The sequence below is a fragment of the Ovis canadensis genome, chromosome 17 (assembly GCF_042477335.2).
Source record: "Ovis canadensis isolate MfBH-ARS-UI-01 breed Bighorn chromosome 17, ARS-UI_OviCan_v2, whole genome shotgun sequence".
In the NCBI taxonomy this organism is placed as follows: domain Eukaryota; kingdom Metazoa; phylum Chordata; class Mammalia; order Artiodactyla; family Bovidae; genus Ovis; species Ovis canadensis.
The window spans coordinates 80,367,395-80,388,105 of NC_091261.1; the positions used below are offsets into that span (position 1 = coordinate 80,367,395).

General features: G+C 60.4%; 1 protein-coding gene across 5 annotated transcripts; it reads right to left on the minus strand.

Moving 5' to 3' along the window:
- Positions 1 to 497: 497 nt before the first annotated feature.
- PATZ1 (POZ/BTB and AT hook containing zinc finger 1) lies at positions 498 to 18,861 on the minus strand. Of its 5 annotated transcripts, none has more exons than XM_069557116.1 (5): positions 16,613 to 18,827; positions 15,216 to 15,279; positions 9,225 to 9,396; positions 3,397 to 3,469; positions 498 to 1,987 (listed from the first exon to the last, which is right to left on the minus strand). In XM_069557116.1, exons 1-5 carry the CDS (start codon positions 17,881 to 17,883, stop codon positions 1,954 to 1,956), a joined length of 1,614 nt encoding a protein of 537 aa, XP_069413217.1. In that variant the 5' UTR covers positions 17,884 to 18,827; the 3' UTR covers positions 498 to 1,953. The 5 variants fall into 5 exon arrangements, with proteins under 5 accessions (XP_069413217.1, XP_069413215.1, XP_069413214.1 ...); XM_069557114.1 differs by having other exon boundaries at positions 498 to 1,984; positions 3,397 to 3,534; XM_069557113.1 differs by having other exon boundaries at positions 3,397 to 3,534.
- Between the last annotated feature and the right edge of the window lie 1,850 nt (positions 18,862 to 20,711).

A 20,711-nucleotide genomic window follows, 5' to 3' on the forward strand; every position in this document is an offset into this window, starting at 1 on the left:
AGTTGCAGCGCACAGGCTTCTCATCGCAGTGAGCGGCTCCTCCTGTGGCGCCCGGCGCTAGGGTGTGGCCTTGGTGACTGCAGCTGATGGCTCAGGATGATTGGCTGCAGCGCGCGGGCTCAGCTGCTCCCCAGCACGTGGAATCCACCTCTGACGGGCCTGGAGCGCGCACCTGCTCCGCTGCGTCACTACTACCTTGGATGTTTATCTGGACTCTGTGGTTAAGTCTGCTTACTGGTTACCCGACTCTCTCCCTTCAAGCTCCATGAGTGTATCCTGGGCACCATTGTGCCCTCAGGGTCTGGGACACGGAGCAGTGAAGACAAAGGGGAGGTGGTGGGTGGACGCTGGCAGCCCAGTCTGCAGGGAAGCACCCACCTGTAGGTTCCCAGTGGATGACGAAGAGAGGCCTCCTGGTGCAGGGGCACAGGCTGCCCATCCCCTGGGCCCAGAGACCCTCCTAGCTGAAAAAAACAGACTCAGGACAGCAGGCAGAGTAACATACTAATGTTTTTAATACAGTCTGATCAGGTCAATTCGTGTCACAGGGTCGACCCGGGCTTGCTCCCGCGCGATACAACCACAGTGCGTGATGCCCACCCTCGCTGGTTCCCCCTCCCTCCAACAGCGCAGAGAGCCCCGCCCACCCTGACCAGACTGGCATTTTTAAAATTTTGCATAAAACTATTTCTTCCATAGACTTCAAACAATCAACTAGCCAAGTTAATTATGGTACACCTAAACAAAGTTTTAATCCTAACCCTAACGTGTGACTGCGGTTTACAAAGAGCTCTGTATCACCTGGGATAGCTTTCAGTAGCAATTCACTACGACTGGTCCTAAAAAATAATAATAATAATATAATAATTAGAGAATTAAAACCCAACAGCAAGTTGAATGGTTAAAAAAAATCACAGAAGACCTGGAATTTGGGGTTGGAGTGTCCTCAATTGCTAAGCTTGTCCTAGTAGCAGAATGCTAGCCTTCAGGTAGGGCTCAGAGAAAGGGTGGGGGCCCTCCAGGTCACAGGTCAAGCTCAGGGGGGCTCTCAGAGGGCACTGCCCCCACGGTCCACGGGACGCTGCTGCGGGCTTCCAGCTTCCTTAAAAACAGTTGGGCATCAGCCCTGTGTAACTGGGTAGAGGCCCTACTGTGGCTTCTGTGGAGGGATATGAGAAAGGGGGCAGGGGACCGGACTCCCCGAGGTCCCAGGTGTGGGTGTGGGACTGGGGCCACTGAGAACTGACGAGCACCAGGGGCTCCAGCTTCCGCCCGGTGGAGAAACCAGCCCTGGCCTCGCCCAGGAGGCCGGCGTGTAGTGTTTTCTGCCCTCATCCCATTCCGGGTCTTATAGGTTATTTCCGCCGAGGATCAGATGAGAATCTATTTCTAAAGACCATTGGGGGGTGGGTGGGGGGTGGGGGTGACAGGGCTGGAGCGGGGCTAGTTAAAAACGAGTAAAAATCTTCTCAGCTACAGAACCCAAAGACACCACTTCCCTCCGCATTCACAGCATTTCTCAGCCGTCCCCAGCGGCTGGCTCCGCAGGGACGCAGCGTCTGTCTGCCTCACTTGCCCTCGGGCCCCAGGGGCTGCTGGTCGACCTCGGGGTCGACCAGAGACGAGGCGAACGCGGACTGCACGATCTGAAACCCGAAGGACTCGAGGAGAGACATGTTCTGCTGGGGAGAGAAAGGCGAGCCGAGGGCGGGGCCCAGGTCCCCCAGGGGGCCCCCGAGGGCGCGGACGTGCACCTTTTGGATGTGTTTGTTCAAGTAGGACTTGGAGCGGAAGAAGCTCCCGCACTCGGGGCAGGGGTACTTCTTCTCGCCGTCAGACTCCATTTTGTTTTTGGGGACCGCCATGTCGCAGGAGAAGGAGCCGTTGGTGCTCTGCTTCTCGGGCGTCTTCAGGTCGCTGGCGTCCGAGAGGTCGCCGTAGGAGTCGGAGCTCTCAATCGGATCCTGATGCGAGCATTTCTGGCCTTCTAGGAGGAAACAGAACACAGAGGGGCGGGTGAGGCCAGGCTCTGGGGATGCCCCCCTTGGAGGGGGTCGCCAGGGGCCAGCAGTTCACGGACTCGTGGAGGGCAGCTGATGGCCAGCCACCGCCCTGCAGAACCCACGGAAGTGCAGCGGGTCAGTCGGGGAGCCCGGCGTGCCTACGGGGGGGTGAGGCAGCAGGGCCTGGGGCCGCTGACCTCCGTCGCCGCGGACTCTCCACGCAGGCGCCCGTGTACTGCTCACCGCCATCTTAGCCTGCTTCAAGGAAGGGTATGGAGAGGGGACCTCCACTGCCTCCACCCGGACAACTCAAGAGCCCAACTCCTAGGCGCCCTCTCAGGTGCCTCTGCGGGTAAAACAGCTGTGGTAATGATGCTGAACAGGTATGTCGGTGACCTCACCTCGGCACCAAACTGGCTGCGCCCTAGCAAGGCAGAACCAGAGCCGTGGGCTCCTCGACCCAGGCAGACCCCATCGACCGCTGAGGCTGAGCCGGTCCTTCTCCCGACGCTGCGAACACACGCCCTGCCCTCCGCGCCTCCGCCTGCCAGAAGCCTTCCGGGCCAACTGGTCAAAGCACAACAGCTTAGAAGGAACTGAACAACTCCATCGGCTGCTGTCCATACGCAGGGCCCAGGACAAGTCGGGCCTTAGGACAGCCCTCGCTCATCTGCCCTGCCCGGCCCACACGGGCATCCTCCACCAAGAGCAGCTTCCTGCCTGGGTTCAGAGCGCCATGCCGGGAAGGGAGGTCTGTGATGGGAGTGTGGAGCATGCCAGCTCTGCCATCTGCCAAGCCCGGGCATCACCCACAAGGCAACAACAACTTGAAATACCGCGGAACAACCGGAATCAACCAGTGGAGGTGGGGCCTAGGGAGCTCTACAAACCGAGTCGGAGTCAGCGCCATGCATCTCACAAACGCGGCCAGAGGCTCTACGGAAGGGCTGCCCACAGCAGCCAACCGCCCCTGCCGAGGGGGAAGCCAGCCCTCGGCTCCCCCTGCCCACAGGCTCAAAGGAGAAGAAAGCGTTCAGCCGCAGCACCACGCCCTCCTGGAAGGGCCACAGGCAACGGACAGGCCCAGAGGCTCATCATGCAGGGCTCCTCTTCCTGCCTGGGCCCAGGGCGTCCCTCGGGGCTCTAGGTGTGGGGACTGGCCAGGAGCGAGGGGGGAGGGCTGGGGAAGAGGAGGCGGGGGCTGGATCTCGGCAGTGCCCTGCAGTGAGACCCCCACTGTGACTTCTGTCCTGGAGGCCACTGCCACTCGGATCTCGAGCCTCCTCGAGGCGGCCAGCAAGTCGGCCGCCTTCCCGCCTCCCCACGCCCGGCCCAGCGCCCCCACAACACAGTCTGCGCAGAGAAGCAAAGTGCAGAGCAAGGGGTCGCTTGCCTTTGTTGCCATAGGTCCTGGCGCAGTGGAACGCTGCTCCCCCATTCGGGATGGGCTCCTGGTGCCTGGAGACCTGGGGAAGGGGAACACCGTGGTGGGTTTTAACATGGACCTTTAAGTAGGAGGCAGAGGAGAGACCTAAACAAGACAAAAGGAGATGAGATCCGCGGCCGGCACACAGACACCTCTCTCTGCTCCCCCTCGCCTCTCCTCGGGCCGCGTGGGCTGGCACTGGCAACAGGGGCCCTCCTTGGCTCAAGAACGCTGCAGCCACGGGAGCCTCCACCAGGCTCAGGAGGGCGGCGGCACTGTCCTGAGTCCGCATCTCTGCAGAGCCCGCATCTCTGCAGAGCCCGCATCTCTGCAGAGCCCGCCCCGCAAGGCTGCGGTGGAGTCCGCCTGGAGGGGGGGCCTGAGATCCCACTCCTGCCCGGGCCAGAGGCCCGCTGCCTCCAGACCGCCCGGTGCCTCAAGGGGGCCAGTGGTCTGAGCGGATGGTTCACAGACCCACACCAGCTGTGGGGACCTGACTAGAAACACAGTCAGGAAAACACAAGGGACTCCAGGGCAGCCGCGGGACTCCAGCTGCCTAACACTCACGAAGGCAAACCATCTGCACAAGAGACCGGTCGGAGGCAAAATGAAGTTCCAGAGAAGCGCCTCCAGAGTCCCCCTTCTCCTGATGGTCAGGACCAGCTCTATTCTGCTCACGTTCTCACCTGCAGAGTGACTGGATTTAGTGACTGTTTAGACCTTCTGAGGAACACTGAAAATGGGAAGTTGTCTTAAAAGGAGGGTTGCAGTCATCTCTCATTCACGATGGTCGTCTTGGTTAGGTTTTGGAGGATCCATCGGGTTCACTTAAGGAAGAGGGACAGTCCTTGTCTTTATCGTGGGGGAGAGGCATCCCCGCCATCTGGGAGCTGCCCCACTCAGATGCTCAGAGGTCATTTTGGGCCTTGAGACGCCTCAGGCTGCGAAGAGTGGATCTTGGATCAGCTTCCACAGCAGCGATGAGTCCTGGGAGATGGAACCAGGTGGACCAAAGGAACTCTACTTGGGATTTCACGTGAAGGAGCTGTGACATCAAGTCCCCCTACAGCCATGGATCTGGAAGTGTCTTCAGCAGGAACCAAAACTTTGCAAAAGGCCCATGTGCAGCCCTTGTGCCCCAATGGTATCCCTTCAGTCCAGAAACAGCTGACATATCCTTGGGTACTTCCATTTTCTCCTTAAATTACAGCCACAGGGTAGCAGTGGGCCCACAACCAATGGGCCAGTGGCCAGAGAGTACAGTGAACGTGTCCACAAGACTTGGTGTTTTTTTTAATGTTTATTTATTCTGTCTTCATTGCGGCTTGGGAGGTCTTTAGTTGCAGCACATGGGATCTAGTTCCCCAACCAGGGATCGAGCCCAGGGCCCGCCCCCTGCATTGGGAGCGTGAAGTTCTAGCCCCAGGGAAGTCCCTGAGACTAGTTTTTAAAATGTTTGGATTGGCCTGGCTTTCAAATGCTGCTGGAACTATTATTCAGTAAAGGTCACCTTCAGCAAGGGACAGAGGCATGCCAGGCCCTGCATACTGCGTGTATCATGCTGTGCTTCACAGCCACAGGTACGGCTGCTAAATGGCAGAGCCTGGACCCAGTCCAAGGACCACATGCATCACACAGTCCTTCACCACTAGGCAGACTCTCTAATGGTCCCTGCGTCTTGGTCCTGGACCCAGAAACATCCCTGGGCTTTGTGCAACAGGCTCAAGTTACCGCCACTTAAATTCCTGCACTTCTCCGCCACGTGTGCATGCTAACTCGCTTCAGTTGTGTCTGACTCTGTGACCCCCATGGATTGGTAGCCCACCAGGCTCCTCTGTCCATGGGATTCTCCAGGCAAGAATACTGGAATACTTGCCATGTCCTCCCCCAGGGGATTTTCCCAACCCAAGGATCAAACCCAGGTCTCCTGCACTGGCAGGGAGGTTTTTTTAGAATCTCATTTAACAAACGTGCTCCTGATGGTAGCAGTTGTGGTTCTGGAGGGAAATGGGGGACATGGTGAACTGGGCTTCCTCTCCTGGCGAAAACCCTCCGGGACAGGATGCTACTGTCCCACCCTGCCTGCAGGAGCACACTGTCCCGCGCTATGACTGGATGGTCTGCCTGCAGCCAAGCATGGGACCAGACTGGCTTCCGAGGGTCCCACAGGAAAACTCCCTTGAGGGAGGCTGTGGCCAGAAGGAGCAGGGGAGGCCCACAGGATGGAGGCCCTCAGCCCTGCGCCCTGGCAGGCAGCAGAAATACCAGACTATCCTGCTGACATGATGACACCGCTTCAGCAGGCAGTCGTTGTCTCTTCATCCCTGTGGGGCCTCTGAAGTGGAGGGAACCACTCTCCCGGCACACCAGGACAGGGCCACGGCAGCCAAGAGGGACATAAGAGGTGGGAAGGAGCCCCAGGAGCTGTTGTACCTTCTCCTCGTGGGAAGAGCTGTGCTGGGGACACAGCAGATGCTCAACGAAAGCTTACTGCGTTTTCCTGGAAAACAGTCTGGGGACCACGTGGCTGGGTCCCCTTGACGCTGCCCCAGCTGCTGACTGCTTACTATCTATAGCAAAGCCACATGGTGGGTGGTAGGCGGCATCCACAGCTGCCACCTAGAGCCCAGAATTTAAACACACGGCAACTCAGCAGCCAAGTTCTGGGTTGAAAGCTGAGTTTTCTGCAAACACATCTTTGAAGCCAGACACATTTGGCTGGAATTCTAAACTCACCTGCTTGTCCATCACTGACTAACCAAGAACCAAAGAGGCCGCGTGATACAAGGTTTGGGGTGATGGGGCTTGAGCACACCCGTGACACCCCCGTCGCCGACGGGCTACCCTCCCTCGCTCCAGAGGCAGAGAGTTTACCGCCACGTGGCCACTGGGCCTCTGCAGCATGTCCTTGGCTGGTGTGTGCAATTCCCATTCTGGAGGCAAACCCTCTGCACACAGCTTCCACATCTGTGCAGGGGTCAGAGGCTGCTTTCTCCCGGTCCACACCTTGGTGGGGCCGCGCCCAACTGAGCCGTGCTGGAGGGGGCGCTGAGCAGGTCTGTGTCCGCACGGCCCAGGAGGTGGCATGACTGGCGTTGGTGACAATGTGTGTGCTCGCCTCTGGCTGGAGAGACGGTGTTCTCTACCCGTGGAGCAATGACGTGTGGGTGCAAATGTTGTCTCAGTCAAAGGGAGACTCCCAGCGTGCTCTCCCTCATCCCAGGATACACGCACGTGTACACGGCCTGCCACAGAAACTTCAGAAGAAGGGAAACCGAAGCGATTATCACACCAGGTCATCCCCACCGTTCAGCTCGGCTGACTGCCTCAACTCGAACGTGAGGGAGCCGGCTTCTGCAGCCATCTGCAGTCCCCTGCTGGGACTCATCTCCTCTAAGGTGGGACAGCCCATGTCCCAGTGTGTCTCCAGCTCAAAGACAAGATCATCTGTCTCCAGTGTGGGATCTGCTCTCTCCCATTCTTCATGGGCAAGAGTCTTCTATGTGGCTGCAAGCAGGCAGACGGGTAAGTGGTTGAGCTGACTGCTCAAGGACTGCTGGGACTGCAGGCTGTCAGAAGACACCTGGAAACCGACCTGATCCAGCCTCACCTGCTGATCGGCGGGCTGACCCTCTGCTTGGACCCTCGCAGACAGAAGGACACCCACCTAACTCCTGCGGCAGCACCTGCGTCACAGCCTTGATGGGTCAGCCCAGAACTCCCTGTGATCTGATTCCAGGGTCTTCGTGTCCCAGTGGCCCATCCTCTTCCTGGAAAAACTGTCTTCCTCTTCGTGGAGGGAAAGGAATTTCTGCCCAAGGAATGAGTCCAAGGTAGAACCCTGCTTCTTCTCTTCTGACGAAGACCAAGACTGTCTTCCTTCTGAGGACCCAGGGTGGTTTGGACTAGAGCCCTCTTCTCTCTTCTTGGAGGAATAGGACTTCTGCTCTGACACTGGGACCCGAAGCTGCTTTGCTTACAGTCCAGATCCAGGAGCTTTTCTGAGGGAAGGGGGGCTCTGGTTCTATTCTACCGGCACCTCCACCCACCAGGGCCACGTGGCCTGTGGCAGCTGCCCAGTCCTCTTCACCAGCACAGGGCAAACACAGCCTGACTTTCAGCAGTTGCTGGCTCTGCCACACCAGCTGTCTCCTGACTGGGTCAGCGTTCCCTGCTGCTCCCCGCTGCTCTCAGCTCTTCTTTCCTCCTGAGCAGGGTCCCCAGGGGCTATGGGGACCCCATCTCCCTGCCTCTATAATCCAGGCTTCATCTCAGTCTCCTCGCTGGCATCCTCCTCCACGCACACCGGTTTCCCACCTCTGGTTTCTGATGCCGACTCAGGCTGAGAACGTCAACCCTGAAACCCTGACAGAGCGCCTGCTGGCAGCACGGTGTGGCGGGCCTGAAGCCGTCAGGGGCGTGAGGAGGAAGTCAGACAAGGAACTGTCTCCTCCTGGAGCCGGGCAGCCCCACTGCCCTCTACAGACATGCAGAAAATAGGATGGATGCCTCCGCAGCTTTTCTGACCACCTCCCGACCTGCCCGCTTCCACAGCACTTTCTGGTGGTAAACACATCGGCATCCGGCAGCCTTCAAGGCAACCCTGAGTGCACAGTCCTGGTGGGGGGCGGACCCAACCCAGGGCAGCAGGAATACCTGGCTACTCTGCAGGCACCCTCTACAGGATTCAGAGACCCTGGCCAAGGACTGCAGGGGTCCTGTGCCTGGTCCAGACCAGAGTGTCGGCAAGCTGTGTCTCTCCCAACATGGCAACAAAGGAGGGCCTCCCGAGTGTGCTGTGGCTTGCAGGGCCCAGAGGACAGTCACCCGCCCCGTCTCCTGGGATCCTCACAAGAGCCCTGTGACGTGGGCAAAGGGGTGTTTCCAACCCCTTGTAGAGATGAAGAGACTGAGCCTTAGACACAGGGGAAGGGAGAGTTCAAGGTCGCACAGGAAGGTGAGGTGGGAGGGGCCGGCGAAACCCAGGGTCCCCTGCCTCCTGGCTCAGTGATCCGTCCGCAAAGCCACACACAGGACTTCCAGGAGCATTGGAACCAGCGCGTCCCAGGAGACAGGACTCGCAGCCCCGTCCCCCGCTCCCAGCCAAGCCAAGCGCACCATGCAGAAGCCGCCTCACGCACGCCAGACAGCCGCGCCGACTCCGTCAGCAGACACGGCACAGCCTCCTCTGACAACACGAGCCTCAGGCTTTCCGGCAGCCGGCCGGCCAGGCAGAGGCGACTTCCCCCAACACGACAGTCAGACGCCAGCCAGGCTGACCTCGGCCGCGAGCACGCTGCCCTGCTCAGAGCACCTGCCATGTTCTGCCCTCGACAAGGCCACAGTCTACCCGGGTCTGGATTCCTTTGACCACATATGCTAGAAAGTTCCGGCCCTTGTTCACCTATGGACTTGACCTCTTTACCTGGCTGCTGACTTTCACTCGTATGCCTGTGACTCAGCGGGTCTGTCTCTCTCTCTCCTACCTCTCGGGGGTCTCACGATTCCCACCGACTTCCGTGGTTCAGCGCATCCATCCTGCCCTCGGGGCAGCAGGTGCGTCATGGGCCCCAAGCCTGGGAAACGCCTCTTTCCTCTGTCCCTGCCTGCTGACCTCCTGGGAGCCCCCACTCCAAGCTCCCCAAGTTGATGGGAAAGGAAAGGGCGGCACACAGCTAGCTGAGGGTGAGGTGCCCACCGCTCAGTGCGGGGGGCGGGAGGGCTGGCCGTGCAGAGTGGGGCCTGAGGCGGGGCGCAGGCCCGCCCCCCGACGTGAGGAAATAGTGGGCGATTACCTCGGTTACAGATGCTGCAGAAGTTGCCGGGCCCCTCGCTGTGCTTCTTCAGGTGGTCTGCCATGTACGCCGCCCGCAAGTACTTCCCGCATACCTGGCAGGGCACCTTGTCTTCATGACAGGCCAGGTGGGAGCGCAGGCGGTCTCGGGTGGCGAAAGAAGCATTGCAGGTCTGAGGGCAGAGAGGAGAACGGGGTGAGGTAAAAGCTGGCACCCATACCTGATTCCCCGTTGAGCACACCATGCCACAAAGCACTTCCGACCAACATAGAAACTCCCTGTACAAAGAGAATTCGGCAGGCAGCCCAGCTTCCTGCCCAGATGCTGAGCAAGCCGCTCCTGCTCCCCATGGTCTTCCCCACAGGACCCCTGAGCTGGGATCACTGGTTCCCACTGGCCCCCAACACGCCCATTTCATGGCAGGCTGAGTTCTGCAAAACGAAGAGCGAGGCACTTTTCATTCTTAAACATTTAAGAACTGACTTTCTTTGCACTGGCTGTAAGTGAATTTACAAAAGAGCTGCTGGCATGTAAATAGAACAGTCTTCACCTTCTCCACCCTGGGTTTCCCCTGGTTGCCTCACACAAAGAATTCCATTTACTCACTATTTATTCAAAAGTGACATTAGTTGTGGCCACCGGGAAATGGGAAGGAAAGGCAGGACAGAGCAGAGATTTCTCTTGATAACATTCTTGTGCATTTGCACTGAAAAAGCAGCCCATGAAAGGACAGTGTCAACTGCGCGAATATGAAAATTAGCAGAGACCAAGAGCCAGAGGCTCCTGGGGGCATCTGGAGAATTCCCAGGGCTGGTGCCAGCCAGGACAGCACCGCCTGCACTGGCCAAGTGCCCCTGGTGCCGGGCAGGCCCAGGCTCCGCCTTCATAGGTACTAGTGGCAGGCTGTACCTCACAGTGGCCCTCGAGCCTGGCTGTGCCCTCGCCCCGCCCAAGCGGGGGCCTGCACAGAGCTCTAGAGGTCACGGAACGTCGGGAAAGCCCGAGGAGGGTTCAACCTGATGACCTTCAAACTATTTTTGGTTCCATGCACGTGTCTCAGCTTTGAGTCAAGGTTGACTTCATTTCTTTTCTCCATACGTGTGTGTTTACTGTTTGAGAACCATAAGAGAAAGCAACATTCACCTTTAAGGTCATCACAGATGGAATGTTAACTTACTGAAGACCAGCCACCCCATCAACTGGCTAGAATGGAGGTGCTCCCAGTCTCCGTTGAACAGAAACAGATCCTGAGACCCCAAGGCCTTATGGTAAGCATCTGAACACTGTCTCCACGTACAGCGTCTATCTGTTGCTTCACTGTACAATCAAAGCAAGAAACGAACATGCGAGATGCTGTGGAGACAGAAGACGCTGAGGTGGCCACCCCAGCCCCAGATGTGTGTGTCAGGACCGCCTCTGTTCTTCTTGGCCATTCGTTATCTCTTGAACAAATGTCACAGATGATGCGAATAGAACAAGTTATGTTAATAAAATACAGCTTACCCTTGAACAGTTTTCAAGGGTTTGAACTGCAAGGGTCCATTTATATGCGGGTTTTTTTTGCTAGTAAATACTGGGATAGGTGGTACAGCACCTATGATCGGCTGAACCCAAGGAAGAGGAGCCTGGATGAGAAAGACTCGAGTAAACAGAAGGCCGACTGTTAAGCTGTGCGTGTGTATCTGAGCGCCCAGAGAGTCAGTGCTCCTAACCTTCACGTTGTTCCAGGGCCAACTGCACTGCTTTCACCTCCTTCATATGGTGAGTTTATTCATGTGACAAATGAGGGAGCTAAGTTCTGAGAGTGACCTGCACAAAGCTGAGGGCTCAACTACTGAAGAAAGAGACCCCCTGCCGCTGGGGGGCCAGGGCCCTCCCTTCCGCGGCCACCCTGCGGTGTTCCCACCCGCCGCGACCGACCAGCAGGCAGGCAGAGGTCCCAAGAGGACCTGGGGCAGCTGGACTGAGAGCCGGCCCCTGAGCCGGTGCTCTGACCACCTCCAGCCTCAGCAGAGGTGTCTTCTAGTGAAAGGCGCCCTTGGGGGCTAGGCTGTCCTGATAGCGGTGACAGGATTTGTGCAGGAAAACTTGAGCACTCACATGACTCAGAAAGCATCATGGGTGTCTGATCTCATGGCCTTGGTAGGGGGGAAAACGGAATTCTTCCCTCACCCGGCCCACCAGACTATAAACCAGGATAAGGGGTGCTGTGGACACCTCAGGGAGAGGAGACGAGAGCTGGCTTTGCTAGACAAGTGACCAAGGACCACCCATCCCGTGATGAGGGGCAGGGTAGTCTACACCACACAACACAACTCAAAAAAGGAAGCAACCACGGTGTAAGAAAATCCACTCTGAGGATTCCACCTTCCGTGCTCTCTGGAGAGGGTGCTGCTAGAGGGAGGTGAGAGAGAAACCTCATTGCCAACTTTCTTTTGGGACGTGTCCTTATAAGCACTGCCTGTCACACTTTGCTAACAAAAGATAATGGACAACCAAACCTCAATTATTCGCAAGTGGATTATCCGTCTGGGGGATTCGCTAAGCAAAACTGAAATCGCAGACCAGGCTGAGGTTTCCCACCCTGTCCTCCACTGATTATCTCTCAAGGAATGAAAGCTAACTTGAGCCTGAGCAAACATCATTAGGAATGTAAATCTGCTACTTAGAAAAAAGATAGGAAAGCTTTCCGTGTGTTACAAAGCCCACTGGAATGGCGGTTGGCTTCTCTACGCCAGCACTGACCCTCTGACCGGAGAACCAGAGGTTTTCTGGAGGAACTGAGAAAGTGCCCAAGTCCAGGCCTGCCAGAAGTTCAGACAACAGCGAGCATAAAGGGCCTGGCTACTTGACTCAAGAAGCAGAAAGGCTGAGAGAGATGGATCTCAAAGAAGGGGTGCCCAGAACTTCCAGGCTGGGGCCACTCAAGACAGAGGCAGCCCCTATCCTGGGGGCAGGAGGCAGGGGCACTGTGCCAGGATCAGCACCCCGGTCTGGTGGTGCTGGGGCAGCCGCCTGGCCCCAGCCCCTTGTGTAGGCAGCCTGCTGTTGCCAGTGGTACACCGGTAGGGCCCCCCAGCTGAGTCCCCTCTGGTCGTCACCACTCAACCCGGAGCCCCAACCAGGCTCCCTCCCCGCCCTGCCAATTTCTCCCCATCCCAGACTCCCAAAAGTCCCAGACTCCCAAGGGTTGAGCAGTTCGGGAATGGGCCCCAAGTGGTAGCAGGGACACCAGGGCATACCCTACGCCGGTGGCCTTTGAGTCTGGCAGCCTCAGGGTAGAAGAGTCTTAAGGGCAACACGTGGGGGCCCAGCAGGCCCCCTTCTGGAGGGTGTCAGTTCCTTTATTCCCACCTCAGTTCCTAATAAGTTATCCCTCCAGCCCAAACCACCCCCGACCGGCCCCTGAGAAGTGAGGCCACAGGGAGCAGCGGGAGAGGTCTGAGCTGTTCCAGCCTCTCGGTGTCAGGCTGAACTCCCTGTGGGGGGGAAGGTCCAGCCCACAGCACGTGCAAATGAGCAGCGCTGGGGCATCACGAAACCCCAGGGAGAGCCAGGCTGAGCCTCCATGTCCCCGCGTTCGGAGGGCCCTTGCCCTCAGGCTGAGGCACCAGTCCCGGTAACCAATGCCTCTCTGGCACCAGGAGGGCCGAGAGGTATGGCCGTGCCCAGCCCTGCCAGGGGCCCCAGGAACCAACTCCCAGCAAGCTGTCTCTTCACCTCCGATGCTTTCAGCACACACACCATGCAAAACAGACTCCCCTGCCCTGTTTAACCCAGCCCCGGCACACCTGGCTGGCCAGCCCAAGCCTAAGGGGCAGCACGTCTTCACCTGCCAGGTCACCATCAGGGGGGTTCTGGCTGCGGGGCTGGAGGCGGGACCACGGCCCTGTGAGCGTGTGTGTGTCGGAGGGCAGGGCAGGGCAGGCACGTACACCAAGAGACTGTGGTGTCAGCGTTACGACACAGACCAAAGACAAAACACACAAAGCCTCAAATGTTAGAATGAAAACTTTTATCATCACTCCTATTATTCCCACAGAGCCCAAGGGGGCTAAAGGACACACCACTGGGATCCAAGGGGGAGGGTCTACAACTGCTTTATCAGCCCCCCAAAGCCATGTATCAGGATGACCCAAAGTAAAGCTACTGGTTAGTCTAGTTCCTGAGCAGAGCTGCTAATGAATGGCACTCAAAACCACAACCGTCTAATTCACGAGCCAGAAAGGAAAGTGGGACCTGTGTGAGTGGAAGGGAAGCAGGCAGCTCGGGCTGGCCAGCCGGAGGAGGACTCACTCCCAGGGTAGGAAGAGAGGAGGCCAGGCCCTCTTCCAGAAACCGCAGGCTTCAGGGAGGTGCTATCGGGAGGGGAGGCACTGGCCTCCAGGCAAGGGCAGACACCCAGGGTACCGTCAGCTAAAGGGGGGAAACAAGGGCCAAGAGCGCTGAAAGAAACACGGAGACCGCGGCGGGCCCAGGAAGGAGCTCCCTGCAGCCCCCACATGGGGGTCCCTGAGCTGGGGAAGAGCCCGAGTACCCAGGAGGAGCTGGGCACGGTGGGTAGGTCTCTCCCAGGAGCAGAAGGTCCGGCCCGCCGCCACCGCCGCTCCCACCACAGAAGACCCTCTCGGGAGGCCCGGCTAGCCTACAGGCCACTGGGTAAAGGCCCGGCCACCCTCAGAGGCCGTCCAGCCCTGCCTCAGATATCCCGGGGGGGCTGGGCAGAAGAGAGCGTTGCTGGAGGGTGCCGGGCCCAGGTTTTCGAGGGCTGGGAAGGATTTTTTTAGAGAAAGGGAAAAGGCGGTGTCAGGAACCGAATGGGACGACCTCCACAAAGCAGGCTGGGCAAAGTCCCATGATGGCAGGTCGCTAGGAAGAGATTCCAGGGGCGGCAGGCCGCTGCTGCTCCCAACCCACACCTGGAAAAAGGGCAGAGAGTGCAGGTTACCCCCCCAGGCCACCGGGCACGCCCCCACTGCCCGTTGGGCGCCTCCTGCTCTGCCGGGCTGCTCAGCACACTACCTGGGTGTCAGAACGCGCTCCGTGGCGGAGAGTCAGAGAGAGAGGAGGCCTGCGGGAGTGCCGCCACGCCTGGCCCCCGGGGGCTCCCCATCCCTCCTGCAGCGTGTCCAGCCCTCCCAGTCGGTCTCCCCGGAGCACTCCCTCCTTGCCACCAACAGGATAAAGAGAAGCGGGTCACCCCACAACTGTCTTCCGCCTGAGACGGTGAGAACTCGGCCCAGGAAAGGGAAGATGACCAAGGAGAAGAGAGAGGCATGGTTTCCACCCACACAGACTGCTCAATGGCCAGGAGAGGAAGCTTGGTTTTCTGGGCACCCAGGGCACCCAGATACCATTCAGGCAGACACACCAAGGGTGAGAATCTGGCTCAGTCTCCCCTACCTACTGCTACACAAAGAGCTCTCCAGGACAGGAAGCCACCTCACTCTCCAGTTCTCAGAAGCCCTTGGCTGCGCGCACACGTGGCTCAGGACAGAGATGAGGGCACCAGCGCCCTGCCTCCTCACCCCTACCCCTGCCGGGGGACCCAGACGGAGCGCCAAGCCAAGTCAGGCTGCCAGGCGCACAGAGGAAGCGGTGCGGGCCGGGCCAGCAGGAGCCCTTCCGAAACCACTTCTGCCCATGGTGGCCCCTGCGAACCGCCCGGAACCAAAGTCGGCCTCGGCAGGCTGCCAGTCCCCCAGGACGACACGTGTGGCCTGCGGCCCACCATCCAAGGAGCTGGCAGACCCCAGGAGAGGACAGCCAAGCAGCAGAGCGAAGACAGAGACGGGTGGGAGCCAGGACCCAGCAACCAGAAGGGAGGGGACATCAGCGGCGGGGGGAGGGGGCGGGGGAGAACAAAGGAGAGCAGACGAGGGGGAGGGGGCAGGGGGAGGTGTGCACAGCGGCGGTCAGCCGGCCGCCCGCTCAGACGCCAGCGGGCTCCAGCGGGCTCGCCTTCCCTCTCTGCCCCGGCCCGGCCCCTACCTGACACTTGTGAGGCCGCTCAGAAGTGTGCACCTGCTTGATATGTCCGTTCAAGTGATCAGGCCTGGAAAAGAGAGACCAAGAGAGACTTTAGAACAAGACCTCCAGAGAACAGGGGCTGCAAGCTTGGCCAGACCTCCCCCGTACCCCTGCACGACAAAGGAAAGTCAGCTCGCAGCCCTGGCTCCTGAGGCCCAGGCCTCTGTGGCCCGGTCTTCTCTAGAGGGGGGAGGGAATGAGCTGAGTGTTTGTCTCTGACCTTGTCTGCCCGCCCCCTCCCCCAGACACTCCGTGATTTCTAGGTCCCGAGGAGAGGGCTTTAGAATGAGACCGGGCTGCCTTGCTGCAGCCTTTCCGGGAGGGGCTATGTCTGCTTCATTGTCCGGACTAAAGCCCCTTAGAAACTCTGTGTTCCCCTCCCCCAGCCTCTCCCGCCACAGCAGCCAATGAATGCCACCCGGATGGAATTCAGTCCCCAGAGGCCAAGGGATGGAGCCCTAAGTCCCCAGCTGGGCTGGTAAACCAGATGCCCGACAGAGCAGGTGGGCAGAGGCTGCCTGACCGGTATGACTGGTTCCTGCCTGGGGCCCCTCTGAGGGAGTTCTCTGCATCTCGGTGTTCAGACACACAAGGCCCTCAGAGCCCAAGCAAGCTAAAACCAGCCTTTTATTCTGAATATCCTCTTAAGAGGAAAAACAACCCTCTGCTGGCAGACAAGTCTGCAAGTTCCTCATCAGTCTCACTAAAAAGTCGATCTAAAAAGACGTCCTGCCGTTCTTCCCCCTCCTTCCAGTGCTCATAAAGGGGATCTGTGGGTTCAGGTAGGCTCTGGAACCACCAGGTCAGAGCATATCAAAGATCTCGTTGTTCAGAAGACTCTGGGTGCCCAGCTCCGTGCCCTGTAATTCTGGGGTCTCTTGGCCCAGGGCCGCCAGTGGTGGGGGTGGGGGCCCGGCAGCGGCGTGGGAGCCTACGCAGTCCCAGAGGCACTTGTTTCAGTCCCTCCCCCGGCAGCCATTCAAGCGGGGAAAGTCGCTGGAGGAGCCCGGCCTCCCGCCCCCAGAGGGGGCCCCTCGCCTGGTGCCGGAAACACAAAGGGAGCCCAGGGAGAAGAATGGTGAGGCCCAGTGGCTGCGGCTGCAGCCGGAGGGATCCGGCCCCTTCCCACAAGGCCCCCGAGAAGAGGCAGCAGGGCCCGCCTAGAGCCAGCGAACGTCCCCCGAGGCAAGAGAAAGCTGGTCGTGGCCACAGCACCTCAAAAATCAGCGTCGTTAAAACCCTCTGCCCAAACCTGACGCGGCCCCACAAGGGCGAGTGACTCCCCAGACCTGGCGAGGAGCTGGCCGCTCCAGGAGCTGGGCTGGGGCAGGTCACCGGGCCGGGGCGCCGCTCCTCACCTGGAGAAGCCTTTCCCGCAGCTCTGGCAGGTGTACGGCTTGCCCACGGACCCGTCGTGGGAGCGCACGTGGTAGGACATGCGGTCCTTCCTCTTGAACCGCAGCCCACACACGGGGCAGGAGTAGGGCTTCTCCCCCGAGTGGGAAAGCTTGTGCCGGTTGAGATGGTACACGTCACGGAAGATCTTGCCGCAGATCTCACATGCCACCTGCTTCCTGGTCCGGCTCCTCTTTCGAGGGCCGTCGGGGTCCTCAGAGATGGGCAGCCCGTTCTCACCCAGCCTCGGAGGAGGAAGGTCGATGTAGCCCAGCTGGAGGCTGGTGACACCATGCTGGGCCTCGTGCTGCCGGAGCCGGTTGGCATCAGTGAACACCTTTCCACACAGGCCGCACGGAAGGATGCCTGCCTCCCTTAGGCCCCCCGGGGACCCGAACATTGAGTCCAGCAGGTTGGCCTTCCTTGGGCGGCCCCGGCCTCGCTTGCCAGTCAGGGGAGGAGCACTGGATGCCACATTGGGGAAGGGTGAGGTCAGCAGCTGGGGGGACAGGGGTCCAGCCACCATGGGCAAGCGGTCCACCCCAGGTAACACAGGCAGGGAGGCCTGGCTCGCAATGGCTGCACCAGCCGCCCGCGCCGCCTCCTCCTCGGGCTGCATGCTGCCTGCGATGCCATTGCTGTTGGCGGCTAAGGCTGCCCCGTTGGTCATGTCCAAAGGGAAACCCAAGTCCGAGGTCCCGGGGGGACGAAAGAGCATGATGTCGGCCCGGGCAGGGGGCACCAGGATCTGCACATTGGACTGTTTGATGACTTCCTGGCAGATCTCAATGACCGACCTCATCAGCAGAAACTTGGCGGCGGTCATAAGCTCAGGGAAGCTCTCCAGGCGAACCACGATGCGGGAGGTGTAGGCGAAGTCCAGTATGTCCCCAAACACCTTGGAGCTGATGGTGTGCATCTCCAGCTCCCGGCTGCCCCCAGCCCCGCCGCCCGGGGCCGCCGCCGCGCCCCCCACGTCAGTGGGGCCCCCGTCCGCAGCTCCGCCGTCGCCCAACTGGGCGCTGAACACCGACTCAAAGTACTCGCTGCAGGCGGCCAGCACCGCGCGGTGCGCTGGGAAGCTCTCGTCGCCTACCCGCAGGAGCACGTCGCAGAAGCGCCCGCCGTTTTTGCGCTGCTGGTTCAGGTTGTGCAGCATCTCCGTGCTGTGTCTGCTCACCTGGTAGGTGTAGCAGCCCGACGGGCCGCAGGAAGCGTCGTTCACTCGCTCCATGGCCGCCGCCCCCTCCCCACAGGCCGGGCCGCGGCACTTACCCGCCCCACTCCCTTCCCCTAGGCAGCGAGAAGCGGGGCGCAGCGAACGCGTCTATACTCCCCACACGTGCCGGCCCGGGGCTCTGTAATCTCGCAGGTGCGCCGAGCGCACACGCCCCCTGCCCGGATCGGACTGTCTAGACGGTAGGACGCACCACCGCCCACATAGCTGCCCCCACCCCTGCCAGATCGTGCACTCTTCTCTCGTCTCCGCCCGCCCGCCCGCCTCCCCTTCTCTTTCTACCTCCGGGGGGGTACGCGAGCAAAGAGGTGCGCCCCTCCCGCAAACACGCCTGCCACCTCCCCTCCCGCCCGCCAGGCGGCGCCGGCGCGCAGCCAAGAGGGCGCGCGCGCGCGGGGAGGAGGAGGGGGGGTCTGTTGCGCAGGCGCGCGCGCGCGCGCCGCGGTTTTTCCCGGGCCCGCTGGGGGCGCGCGCTGCGTCCCCTGCAAAGCGCGAGCCGGGGCGGGGGCGCCGGAGCGGAGGAAACAAAAGGCTAAGGCGGCGGCGGCGCCGGGGCGCGCACCAGGGCGGCAGCGCGGGCCGGATCCCGGAGTCTGGCGGGCGGAGTCGGCAGCGAAGGCTGGAGCGGGCGGGCAGCGGCGGCGGCAGGGCGGGCCCTTTCCCGGGCTGAGCGAAGACGGCGGCGGAGCGACTGCGTTGCGGCCCCGGGCTCCGTGTGTTCGGAGCGGAGGAAAGATGGCAGCGGCTGCACTTCCTCTTGCACTTTCACCCCTGGGGGGAGGAGAAGGAGGGGGCGATACCAACAACACCCCCCCCCCTCGCTTGCAGAAAAAAAAAAGAAACGGCGAGCTCGGCGTGGGGGGCCCCCGGTGCCCCCGGCCCCGCACGTGCGCACCCGGATCCCTGGCCCGGACCGCCCCGCGCTGCAAACTTTCCACTTTCTTTGTGCCGAGCGCCCCCCCCCCTCACTCAGCCGAGGATGCACTTCCCCCCTTCCCTATTTATACACCCCCCCCTCGCAGCTCCGCTCCCCCCCGCTTCCTGCCCCCCCTCCCCAGTCCCCTGCTCCGCCAATGCTAGCGCAGACTGAGCCCCCGTCCGGCCCCCGCCTCCCCACCCCGCCCACGGGGCCGGGGGCTGCAGTCTCAGCCCCCCCGGACCAATGCAAACGAAGCGCCTAGCCAGCAAACCAGCTCCCGCTGCCCCTCCCTCCCTGCCAAGAGTGGCGGCTAGCGGACAGGGCCAGGGGAGGGGGGAGACCGAGGGGGTGCAGATCCGGGCCCCCCAGCCTGCGGTGTGCACCCGTAAGTCGAGCGGGCGTCGGCTACGCTTCGGCACCCCCCTTTGATCCGCGAAATCCCCAGAAGTCGCCTGCGACCGCCTCCCCCACTCCCAAACCCAGAGAGGGCCAGGGTCCTCGGTGGGGGCAGGCCAAACCGCCGGAGCTCCTTCTGGACCCCGTGCATTGACTGAGCCGAAGGGGCTTCGAACCCGAGAAAGCTGGGGATACGAGGCCATCGTCCATCCTCTCCCCAAAACCTCCACACGCCAAGCTTTGTGCCCTAGGGAATGGAAAGTCACCAGCTTTGGGAGGCGACAACAGAGGCAAGGGCGGTGGGCAGGAGCTGGCATCCCCGCGTTCCCCAGGAAAATAGGGGTACAGGAGGCTCCAGGGAGCCTTCCTGAGGTCGGGAGCATCCCCAGCGCCCGCAGCCCAGCAAGTCGCCGAGCGCTCGGGCCCTGAGCCCGGCGGGCGGGCCTGGACGCTTTGTCCCCGGCTGTCCGGGAGATGCTGCCGCGCACGGGTTGGACGCAGAGGATCGTCTGCTCGGGAAGAACCGGCTACCGCCGCCAGGGAGCCCGACTTGGAGCCCTGGGCTGCAGGCACAGCGTGTGCGGGCGGGAAGTTCCCACAGTTGTAAAGAGGGAACGAAGTGTGTGTTCCAAACTTTCCACGGTTCCAAACTGAGCGCTTCCATTAAGAGAAGCGGTGTGCGGGGGGGCGGGGGGGTGGTGGAAAGCATTCTGGGTATTAGCATGCAAATGAACGGGCCCGGCTTCCAACTCCTTTCGGGATTCCCACCGCCGCGCGCCCTAGTTGCGCGGAGCCACGCGCGCCCGGGGGTTTCCGGGCGTGGCACCGCGGGAGGACTCGAGTTCGAATTCGAGACCTCGCCTTGGTGGTTGTGTGTCCCAGTGCCGGTCACTCGGTCTCTCTGAACCTTAAACACACTCAGTTTCCTAATAGGTACACCGAGGACAGCAACACCTGTCTCGAAGTCTGCACAGCACGTAATTCTGGGCCGGGTCTTTCTACTTACACACCTCCGCCTTTCTAGGCAGAGTAGGTGTGAAACACCTGCTGAAGGAAATAAGCGATGGCGCTTAGAGGCTTGAAGGACCCGGAGCCAGGCCGTCTGTATTCTAAGCCCAAGATAGCTGTGCCGCCTCAGGCTGCTGCCCCCACCTCTCTGAGCCACAGCGCAGATCTTTTGGTGGCTTCTGGGAGCCGGCAATGTTTGTGTTGGAGAGCAGCGACAAAGAGGGAAGGGATCTGATTATTGAGTGCTTACGGTGTAACACACAGCCTCTCTCCAAGATAGAGCTACTCCCATTCTACCGTTGAAGAAAATCAGTGACTTGCCCTAGACCACACAGGTGTGGTGGAGCCAGGAATCTACCTGGGTGTGCCCCTTCCTTGCCAGTGGCTCCCGAACCCCCCTCAGTGTCTCCACATGAACTAGGAACTGGTTCTGTTTGCTGTGTTTAGAAAAACAGAGTGCTGAGACATTCATGCTGGAGGGGTCACTTTGAGAACATGGGTT